The 11,634-nt window shown below is 30.1% G+C and overlaps 2 protein-coding genes across 3 annotated transcripts in view; one reads left to right on the plus strand and one right to left on the minus strand.

Moving 5' to 3' along the window:
- Positions 1–43: 43 nt before the first annotated feature.
- Positions 44–5,933, minus strand: LOC108689181 (protein SPT2 homolog). 2 transcript variants are annotated; one of them, XM_018195838.1, is made up of 7 exons: positions 5,712–5,933; positions 4,931–5,077; positions 3,255–3,384; positions 1,844–1,998; positions 522–1,431; positions 220–432; positions 44–129 (listed from the first exon to the last, which is right to left on the minus strand). In XM_018195838.1, exons 1-7 carry the CDS (start codon positions 5,763–5,765, stop codon positions 44–46), a joined length of 1,695 nt encoding a protein of 564 aa, XP_018051327.1. In that variant the 5' UTR covers positions 5,766–5,933. The 2 variants fall into 2 exon arrangements, with proteins under 2 accessions (XP_018051327.1, XP_018051325.1); XM_018195836.1 differs by having other exon boundaries at positions 4,931–5,080.
- Positions 5,934–6,804: 871 nt separating this feature from the next.
- LOC108689174 (E3 ubiquitin-protein ligase HECW2) overlaps positions 6,805–11,634 on the plus strand; it is a 6,817-nt gene continuing 1,987 nt past the window's right edge. The window contains exons 1-7 of the mRNA XM_018195829.1: positions 6,805–7,070; positions 7,323–7,663; positions 7,800–8,764; positions 9,941–10,228; positions 10,305–10,503; positions 10,602–11,128; positions 11,213–11,548. Of these exons, the coding sequence (XP_018051318.1) occupies positions 6,988–7,070; positions 7,323–7,663; positions 7,800–8,764; positions 9,941–10,228; positions 10,305–10,503; positions 10,602–11,128; positions 11,213–11,548 (2,739 nt within the window). The 5' untranslated portion in view covers positions 6,805–6,987. The remainder of the gene's footprint in view (positions 7,071–7,322; positions 7,664–7,799; positions 8,765–9,940; positions 10,229–10,304; positions 10,504–10,601; positions 11,129–11,212; positions 11,549–11,634) is intronic.

Consider the following 11,634-nt stretch of genomic DNA (forward strand, 5'->3'; position numbering starts at 1 on the left):
AGATATAAGCTACATATAATATGTAAAGCTGAAATAATTTATACTATTTCTTTGTTCTCTTCTTCGAAATAGTTTTTCTCTTTTTTTCTAATGCTTCCATGCGCATATCCTCTAAATCTTCCATATATCCTATAAATATTTAATTTTAAATTATACATTAATAAATTATTTATACCTATGTTACAAAATTCTCATGTAAATGCTCATATAAATAAATACCTATTTTTGAAGATATATATTCTTCCTTTAATTGTTGCGCAAAATTACTTTCCATAGCAGTATCATCATCATCATCGATATTTCTATATTTACTCTTATCATAACCAAATATTTCGCTAATATGTTTACTATAATCTTCTTCATTATCTTCTGGCTCATCGTCTATGAAATCAATCAAATCTGAATCATCTTCCTCATCATCACAGATACGTCCTGCAAAATTAAATAGGTTTCAAATTATTATTAATTATTTGAGTTTTAAAATTCTTTAATCGTATTGCATAATTTATAAATAAAATTACTTTTATTGGATATTTTTTTGACGACTGTATTAGATTTTGTAGACCTAACATCAGATGGTGGAAATTGTTTTGGTTTAGTATTAGCTAATATGGATTGTAACTTTAAATCCGAAGGTGGATATTGCCGCGATTTAATGTCCTTGGATATTTGCTTATTTATAGATTTAGATTTAGTTATATTTAATTTGTCGCATGGTTCAGATTTTACATTTTCTATTTTATTTTTACTGTGTACTAATTTCTTCTTTTCTTCCTCGATAGCGCGTCGCATTTCCTCCAATTGTCTTCTCTCAGCTTCTAATTTTTTTCGTTCCTCTAATAATTCATTCTGAAATGAGCTCTTGTTTGAATTTGATTTTTCGATATTATGCTTAATGTCGAATTTATCAGTAATTTGTTTAGGAATGGTTGTTGCACATTTGGACATTTTATTCAGTGTTGAATTTGAGATTACAGATTTTTCATTAGCTTTAGGAATTCTGTTCACTTGTGTTTTATCAAGCTTGGTAGATGTATTTGTCTTTTTATTTGCCTCTAAATCTTTTTTTTCACGTTGCTCCTTCCTTTCTCTTTCTTGTATGTGTTCCATTTTTTGACGTTTTGTCATGGGTCGTTCATTTTCAACTTTTGGTTTAACTTCTACAACTACAGGTTCATGCTGCTTTACTTCGGCGAGTTTTAAAAGTTCCGCAAAACCTATAGGTGGTAGCGATGATTTTTTCTTCACTTTGGGTTTTTCGTCTTTGTTTTCTCTAACTTCTTTGACTTTGTTATTAATTTCTTTGTTGTTTTTTTCTACTTTTTCTTCAATTTCAGTTTCTTTTATATTTGAAATGTTCGATTTTCTTTTTTTCCTATGTCCACTACTTTCTTCAAGTTCTTGTTGTTTTAGAGCTTGTTTTACTCTATCCTATAACATATAAAACAATATTTAATTATATAAAATATGATAGAATATTATATATTTGTTATTCTTTTTTATTGATACGAAAAAATGATTTATTTCTTTTTATCAGAGAAAAAATAACGTGTATAAAATAAAAAATAATTATTATCATAAAGGATACTTTTTCGAAATTAAATTGTGAACTTTTAATATAATAATAGTAATATATAAATAAGCGGAGAAAAATATCCGAAATATAAGAGAAAGATATATATCAATCAATACTTAAATAATATTTTTATGAACTTTTTAAATTTCCAGTTTAAAACATACTTTATGATAGCTATTATTGTTTTATTACATATTTTTGAATTGCAATTATATTAAATTACACTCTCTCGAAATATTTTCTTTAATTTTTCGTAAAGAAATATACCTTTGTGGATGCAATATCTTTCACTGTTCTTTCACTAGCACTAAAAAGAGGTTTTTCCGGAGGTAAACTATTATATTTATTCATAAGTTGATTGTACAATGCAGAAGCTGCCTGAGATTCATATCCATAATCATCTTCATCAGGTTGAGATGGGCCTGTAGCAATATAATGAATTATATAAAAAATTATACTATAATAATGTATATTATAAATATATTTTAAGGATATACTTAGAGCAACATATCAGTAATATCATTTCAGTAATTATATAAAAATAAAGTTCCAAATACCAAGCACAAAACATTCATTTTATAGATAAGAAAATTCCTGATATTAATAAAATACCACGAAATAAAAGAGAAAAACAAGAATAAATACAGAGATGATATAAAAAATAAAATACAATAAAAAAAGATCGTTGAAAGAATAGTTGCGATGAAAAAAATGCAACAAACATCTCAATATAATCTAAGCTAAATCACATTTCTACTTTTTCTTTAACAATTGTCATATATGCATATTACATTTAACATCGTTTATTTAAATAACATTTAACATGAAATAAAAAAATAAAATAAACAATAAATAATGAAAAAAATTGTAAGACATTATGCATATTAAATGCACAATAAAAATTATTTTATTTTTATTTAATTTTATTTATTTACGGAAGAAAAAAATCAAAGTAATACAGCAACATGCATATATGTCTATTAATTTGATAAATATAAATTAAATCACGGCTTTCTCTCTACATTACTTCGAAAAAAATTCATAAATGTTATAAAACTGAGATACTATAGCAGACTTCATATACTTATGAGTTATCTGGATTATTTCGGAATAAGGCTGACCTTAAAGCATCCATCGCTGTGCAAACCCACTGTGAAATTGTTCTGCCTCGATTTGGGATGATGGATAAATAATATATTGTATTGCTTGTATATCCTGTGGGCAAAAATGTTGCCCATTATGGATAAATTTTTCTATTAATCAAGTTAATATCAAGACTACTTTTGTGTAAATAAACTATTTTTTGCTATAACTTTCATTTTAATGCCTTATAATCACTATACTTTTACAGTTTTATTACTTTGCAAATTACATAATGATACAATTCTATTTGTTTTACTTTAACAATACTTCACTGTTATTTAGAAATTTAACAGCACTATATTATAATTTTTCAAATGTATTAAAAAGGCTATACGTTGTAAAAAATAAAATAATTATAATTAAATAAAAAAATCTCTTGGTATTCTTGTGTGTTTGGAACTTTATTTTTACATTTTATTTCAAACTTGTCCTTTCTTACGATATGTAATTTTAGATAAAAATATAAAACAAACTCTCATAAAATCTATTTCATCTGTAAAAAAAAATTATTTAAGTATGTAAAATATTATACTACCTGCAATAGTAATAGCTGTATTTTCACTGTCAATGGCATCCTCAATCACCGACTTATTCGCTGCTTTACAAACTTTCAAGTGTTTGTTTATCCGATTTTGAGTCTTCTGATCTCGTAAAGCTAAAAGATTCTGAAAAAAAATATAACTTGATGTTACTACAAGACTTGAAATATTTAAAAATTTTTTTAGGAAAGATCATGGAATGCCTATAAACAGGAAATATAGTAGAGTAGTTTAATATTATATAGAATATTATAAAAAAATGAAAGGTTATTTCTTAAAACCTTTTTTTGTTATTAACTTTTTAACAAAGGATGAACGCTGGCTAAAACTTGTTGGAGATTACTTAGGATTATGACCTTCATAACATATGTTAAGATCATTGGAGATCTTTCCTAATGTGTATAGTTATTCAATAATATAAAGTTCAAATTTATTCATACAGATATATTAATTCAAGGTTTTAATTTATCTGGAGATAACGTAGCATTGAACAACTTTGAAGTTACATTAAAATCTGGAATGTCGTGAACAACGTAACGATTATTATTTAGAAAGCTCTGGAGTAGCTGCTAACTTCCATAATGAAGGTTTTAAGAATTAACGCGTTTTACGATATCATTTGTCCAAGGTGAGACAAACTGTCTATATTTAATTTGTTACCTTTTAATATAATCTAACTTAAATCTAAACAGTTAAAAAAAAGCCTCTCTTAGAAACTAACAAATAAATTTTGAAGACAGACGGAAATTTCCTTCCTTCAAAATCAAAATTTTTAATAATTTTTCTTCCAAGGAGAACCTTTTTTTCTTACATATGTTCTGGATATTAGAAGGGTATTTGTCCAGTTAAAAAAAAAAGAGGCTTTTCTTAAAAATCAATTTTGAAACACAATCTTTATATTCTCAATTAAATTTCATTTCTCAGAATAAAAAGGAATGTACACTCAACTGAGCCATGACATCATAAATAAAAATTATTTGATGAAAATGAAAAGCAACTATCTGGAGTTTATTCAGGATTTGATGTGAAACATACTAAGAACAGTTCTGGGAGACTTTATTACTTAATTATTTTAATGTAAATCCATATTTTCCAGTATATAAGAGAATTCATAATTAAAACCCTTATATTTCCTAATGCTACTAACTTACTTTTTATCCTTTTCTAAAAATTAGAAAAGGAGTAAGTTAAACCAAGATTAAAATTACCCTACATCGATGAAAATGGACATAAATGGAGTAATTTCTGCAAGTGGAAGATGCAATAAGTAATTGCAATATAGAATCATATTGTTACTCTTATCAAGAGCAACAATATGATTCTATATTGCAATGTCTATAATATGATTTTAAAAAGTTTCTTAAAACACACACACACACACACACACACACACACACACACACACACACACACACACACACACATATATTTCAAAGTGTCTTATAAAAAAATGAACAACTAAATACAAGGCTTTTCTAAAGAACACAAATTGTGACACAAAAAAATGTTAAAACAAAAGATATTTTAAAAATAAAAACTTAATACTGTTAAGAGCATAAAATATCCACCTCTTATTGTATACATACTCAAAAATCATATAAAGAGAGCACAAAATATAAATAAATTATTCAGATACTAATACAGCAATCTTTTATTATGCATTTTAACTCACTTCCTTTTTTCTTTTTTCTTCCAAGGCTTTTTGTTTCTCTTCCTCTTCTTTTCGAGCTAAAAATTTTTTGATATTATCAGAAAGGGTTTTAGATTGTTTAGACTGCTTCTTCAGTGGTGCAAATTTTGTTTGATAGCACTTAACAGTCTGCTGAAAAATAAATAAACGCTTCAAGAAGGATGGTCCACAGAGCAAAAAGCATCTAACTTAAATTGATCATTACATCGACACTTCGTCATTTGTAAATATGATATAAATTAAGCCTGTCCAATTTAAGCTCTGAAGCCAAAACACAGAGCCATTGACGTAAAAAAATTATAAATTCAATGTACAATTTTAGGAAGTATAAAGTGTTGATAAGCATCACTTAGATGCATATCAACATTTTATAGTCTACGAAATTTTACCTTGAATTTTTTTACATCAATTTGTTTTATGTTTTGGCTCCAGAGTTCAAATTAGACAGGCCTGATGTAAGTAAACATCGTAGTTGTAAATATAATAAGTATATATAGGAAGCTTTCCAGCAAAGATACAAATCGACATAGAATCATTCTATTTTTGTTCCTTACTGATTATCAAACAAGGACAGGATGTCTCTTGTATCAATTTGTGCCTCTTCTGAAAAGCTCTCTATGTATACTTATATATTATATCTACAATCATGATGTTTACTTATTAGAATTTAAGCTCAGGAACCAAAACGCAAAGCCATTGATGCAAAACAATATGTGTCTCTCTTGCTGGAAAGTTCTCATAGATGTCAACAATATGGACTAACCTGTTTTTTTACTTCATTCTTTTGCGCGACAGAGATCAAAGTGCCGAAATCCATTTTATTGGCGACGAGGATCGTAAATCAAAAAATTACCAACTTGCGATTTTACAAAATTGTCATGCGTTTAAATTAATGGATATTCTTCTGAGATTAATTTTCAGTTTAATTATCGACAGATTAATTGTCGATAGGCACGTCAGTGAAGTTTTAAACGTTTTAAATATTTAAACAAAAAGAGAAAGAGCTTTTAACGATAAACAGCAATATTAAAAGCTCTCCGCTTGAACATATTGTTGATAATTATTACAAAAGTACTCGATCTCCACTGAAGCTACCGACTCACGGATGCGGATAAATGCTATAAAACTTTCTATAAAAATATACAATCACGTTGTCAATGCACGCTATAACTGTACTCAACTACGCGCATCAAAATGCACCAACGTCGATTATTAACAATAGATAATAATAAAGGAATCTCTCATAATTTCTCACGTTTAACGAAGAGAACTACAAGTCCTCCATTTTGTGGCTAGGGATGGAGACGATGGAATATTCGCTGATCAATCGAAATAATCGATAGTTTTTTCCTTCGATGAATCGAGATTCGATTATTCGTTTAGGGTGCGATTTATGGTCAATGCTACAAATGTTTTGAAGCATTTTTAATTGGTCAGTTTGTAAAATTCTTTCTTCTAATTAATCCATCAAACGCTTCAAAGCATTTTTAGCAAGACTTTGACCACAGCCTATGGTTGTGTTCCAAATTGGCCTAGTTTACATCGTGCACTTGATCATACGTGTACTAACTAGTAACTTTCTATTAAATTATTTTAATTTCACCAATAAATTTAAAGAATGATGTACTAAATTGATACAATATACATCATAATTAATTAAATACATATATCATATATATGTTTCAACATATCTCCGAAAAATTAAGATCATTAATAGAAAGTAACTAGTTAATAGTAAGTGCACGATGTAACTAGGCCATAGGCCATTTGGTAACACTGGACAACACAGATGAGAGAAAATAAAATCACTAGCCTGCTTATAGTCTGCTACGTCCGCGCTGTCAAATATACTCGTTCACGCGTGTACTGAGTAATTGATGAGAATAAAGTCACGCATAAATAAAGTGACGGATACTACGTGGAAAAGAAAGAGGGACGGCTGTCTGTAGTGTATCTTATTACGTTACGTGTCAAGCATGTGGTATCGTGGCAAAGGAGCGGCTTTCCCGTAGCATCTCGTCCGCGTATCCGTCTTGTATATGTACGGAACAGAATGTGTTGAGAAGAAGCAGTTAATTTCCATTGATAAATTAAACATCGACGATATTTCTGCTCGCGTCAGGTACCGCCTCCCTTTTGCATCTGAAATTTCGTGTGATTAATTAACGTCGTCGATTTATGTTTCGATGCAACTTTAATTTGTTCTTTTCGTTCTGTATTTTATTTAATTACGGTCGTTCTCTTATACTTTTACACTGAATTTTATACTGTAAAAATTAAGATCTCGCTGTATGAAGTGTATTTACATGCTCGAAATTTTCACAGACTTGCACAGTCAAAGTTCTTTAAGTTTAAACTGCTTCTTCTATTGCAGGATTTCATGGGGCTTTCGATTGCGAATATGTTTTGAAGAGAAGATGCCATCTGAAACAGATGCCATGGGCAGTGTTTTCAAAGAAGAGGAGAATACTGAGAAATCTAACGAGCAATCTGTCTCATTAATGACCTTAAATTCTGAGAATAAAGACTCGATTGTATCTGCGAAACATATAGATACTCATCTGACCAATGCTAATGGTGACAAGGTATCCACGTCGGAAGTCAGAACCAAGTTTTTGAATTCGACTGAAGATGCAGTATCTACAAGTGATAACTTTGTAACGACAATTAACGTGCTTGAAGCAGAGAATTTATATCCTCAATCTAAGACAACAGGTAATGTCAATATCAAATTTGTGAATAATTTTAACTATTCATATTTTTAACATACAAAGAATTTTTGCAAAGTTCTCTTATTTAATCTATAGATGCAAAGGATGATAATAAAGATGTATTTCCTTCAAAATTTTAGATAGATTTTCAATACTGGTTAAACAAACTGAAGAAGATGATGATGGTACTACATGTAACAATATGGTACAAAATTTGAGTAAAAAATCAATTTTTGTTGCTCATAAAAATTTATCCAGAAAGAAAGGCTTGTTAGCAGAGAACATTTCTGAAATTCATTGTGATGATGCTTCAGAATTGGCAACCTGTTCTAACAATATTCCAGATGAGAAAGCTTATGGATTTGAGAAGAGTTATAATATTGAAGAATGCAGTGACAAATCAAGTGCAGGGAATCTGTGCAATAATAATACAGATGTTTCATCAGATACTAGGCACAAATCGATTCAAGAGACAATACCTTTGCATACTTGTAAACAGTCTTTAAAAGATGATGATTCTGATACAAGTCATTTTAGTCTTGTGAATATATTATTAAAAACGTCTAGCAATGACGATAAAGATTGCAAGGTAGATCATGAAAGTAATGAAAGTAACTTATTGACAGATGGATTAATGTCTCTGTCTTTAGATATATCCAAAGAATCGTTAAATTTGCAAAGTGCAACTTCAGCTAATTATAGTGATGCGACTAATAATACAAAAATATCTTTAAATATATTAGACAATAATAATAAGAATTTACTTGAAAATGACGGAAATGAATTACCCAGTTCATCTAAACATATTTGTAAAGAAATATCAACATCACAAGACATGGGACATGATTCATGTCATGATTCTGTGAGTCTAGGTAAACCGTTTAAACTGCCAATCTTAGAGAAAATGCCTAAAACTGCCAGTGTTCAACAATCTGAAGTTGAGGAGAATGCAGTAGCACTTTTGGACTCGTCACTTACTAGACAAAATCAATTGGAAAGAATTCGTTGCTTAGATTCGGAACCTCGTTCATCGAATAGCAGCGAGGAAAGCAATTCAGATATAGAGTTGCAACATGCGAGTATAAGTAACAATGATATCAAAAAGGTAAATAAATTACGTATCTTTTTCGCAAATTATTATTATCGATCAAGCTTTAATTAAGATTTTTCAATAAAGTTTTTTGATAAAATTTTCATTAAGAATTGACAACATTGTTAAGTTTCTTGTACTAATTATTATTATTATGACTCAAAAACATTTTCTTATAAACATACATTAACAGATAGACATTCTTGGCTTTCTTTATCGTATTTGATATATTCACACTTACGGGTCGTGTTTATTCTTATTCTTAGATAAACATTTGTTTTGTAATGGTCGTCTCAAAAGATCGCGCTGATAAGTGAAAACAATGTCTCACGCCATGCTTAGTGCCGAGACACTACTTACCTCTCCAGATAATTACTAACATACTATTGAAGTGGAATAGTCATTTGTGACTTAAATATTTCTTTTGAGCTTCAAAGTTCTTTTGAGCGGTTTAGTTTTCTGGATTTGTAACGGTCATCTCAAAGAATATCGCGCTAATAAGTGAAAATAATTACTAATATACCATTGAAGTGGAATAATCATTGGTGATCATTTATGAATCATAAATATTTCTTTTGAGCTTCAAAGTTCTCTTGAATGGTTTACTTTCCTAGATTTTGGCATCCTTGTACTTTCAGAATGAATTTTTTTTGTTTTTTTTTTATCTTTTGCATTCCTTTTCTTTGGTCTTTCTCTTTCTAATAAATAGAACCGTTATTATATGAATGAATAGAATTTATTATTCTGCAGCATATAATATAGCCAAGAAAGGGACTTGATTTACAATCTCTTAACTTCACTCATCCATCCATACCTTACACGCGCTCTTGATTTACTATTTTACTATTTAAACTATTTTACTATTTTACTATCTTATCTTATTATCCGCTTATTTTTTCCCTTTTCTTTATCTAGCTCACAAAATATAAAATTGCATTACTCTATCTTAACTTATCTTATCCTACTATTAATTTGCACTACTTACACTAAATTATAATCTTATTCTTACAGCCTTTAGTTTTCCAATCTTATATTCTCCTCATCGTTTCTTCTTATCGCATAGATCTATACATTTACGCATCTATCTTATATATACTTAAAGCTTTTTCTCCCTCATCTCTCCTTATTCTTAATATTCATTCTTTCCATAATTAAAAATATTATTATAAAAACAAAACTATTTTATTTTAGAGACAGTGCAGACCCAACGGAGTTATAACAAAGGAAGGAGCAGAATATTATCAGCTGTGGCGTAGCACAGGTGGTCATTTGTCTCCCGAATCATTATACGAGACTCTCTATCCAATGCCACCACCACTTCCACCAAGAACAGCACATCGACCATTACATAGAAGCAATGCTTTACCAAGCGGAGCACCAGAGTTACCTAAACGACATCAAAGGCATCCAGCGCCATTACATCCTGAGGATTGTTTTGGATTCGAGATTGTAGACGTTGATGAAGCATCAAATCTTAAGGTTGAGATTGTTAATAACTTTATTATTATGCGATGTTGTTGCATCTAAACTATATACGGATTAATCAATGTTTCAGTTAAGGACAGCAGTTACAAAAAGTATCGCTTTATTAAGTTCACCGAGATCACACAGACAACGAGAAAGGCCAGAATTGACACTGGCTAGTCAGCTAGAGTGTCCTCCCACACCCACACATCGACCCAAACCTTTATGTCCATTGCCTGTATGCCAAACATCAAACGTATCTTTATCCTCAGAAGAACCTCTACCTCCATGTAAGTAAATATTATACTATTATGCTTATATTTCTGTTTCTGTCAGTTTCTATGCATTCTGTTCAATGTTAATTGATCAATCGCTATGTATATTTCAGCATGGGAAGCGAGAATAGATAGTCATGGCCGAGTATTTTACATAGATCACATTAATCGAACTACAACATGGCAAAGGCCAAGTTTGACGACACGTAATACTGGTTCCGATTTACGAAGACAACAATTAGACAGGCGTTACCAAAGTGTACGACGAACTATTTCGCGTCCTGATAACATAGATCGCGAAGCTAATGGTTCAAACGGCAATCTTTTTGATAATAACGAGCGACAGAATGATCGTACTGACAGAGGCGAATCTGAACTATTTGATATCAGCACAATACCACCGGTATTATTTTTAACACGGCCTGATTTCTTTACTGTACTGCACACCAATGCCGATGCCATGGAGGTGTACAACCGTAATCCAAGTTTAAAACACATGATCAATAGAGTTAGAAGAGATCCTGTAGTTTTTCCAAGATATGAGCATAATAGAGATTTAGTTGCCTTAATTAATGTTTTTGCTGATCCGAACAAAGAACTCCCAAGAGGATATGAATCAAAGCTCGATAGAACAGGCAAAGTAAGTTTTTAATTCTCAGGAAAGAAAAACTCTGTGTAATCTGATATAATCGTATAATATTGATCATAAATATTATGATTTCAGAGATTTTTCATATGTCACGCTAGAAAAGCTACGTCTTTTATTGATCCACGATTACCTACAGAAGCTGCTCATATACGAACATTGCTAGATGAAGCTCCCCTTCCGCCGCCCAGACCGCAACAATCGTCTGTAACTGCTACTCCTGAAATACCTGTAGCCTACAATGACAAAGTAGTTGCTTTTCTACGTCAGCCTAATATAATGGATATCCTAAAAGAAAGACATTCTGCGCTAGGACAAAATATCGCGCTTCGAGAGAAAGTTAATACTATAAGAGTCGAAGGAACTGTGGCATTACAAAGATGGAGTCATGATGTTCCTTTAGCATTATTATTAAGGTAGGAAACAAATGCTCCTATATTTTACTGTTATTACTTATACTATACATATATATATAAGTTATATACAGTAATATAATAATA

This window comes from Atta colombica, unplaced genomic scaffold, assembly GCF_001594045.1.
Source record: "Atta colombica isolate Treedump-2 unplaced genomic scaffold, Acol1.0 scaffold261, whole genome shotgun sequence".
Classification (NCBI taxonomy): Eukaryota; Metazoa; Arthropoda; class Insecta; order Hymenoptera; family Formicidae; genus Atta; species Atta colombica.

Bases quoted from the DNA above. Each gene is read 5' to 3' on its own strand.
- LOC108689181 (XM_018195836.1), bottom strand. From the start codon at position 5,765: ATGGATTTCGGCACTTTGATCTCTGTCGCGCAAAAGAATGAAGTAAAA. The intron at 5,081-5,711 runs GTTAGTCCATAT...TTTATTTTTCAG, and splicing joins AGAATGAAGTAAAAAAACAG to CAGACTGTTAAGTGCTATCA. The intron at 130-219 runs GTATTTATTTAT...AAATATTTATAG, and splicing joins ATATATATCTTCAAAAATAG to GATATATGGAAGATTTAGAG.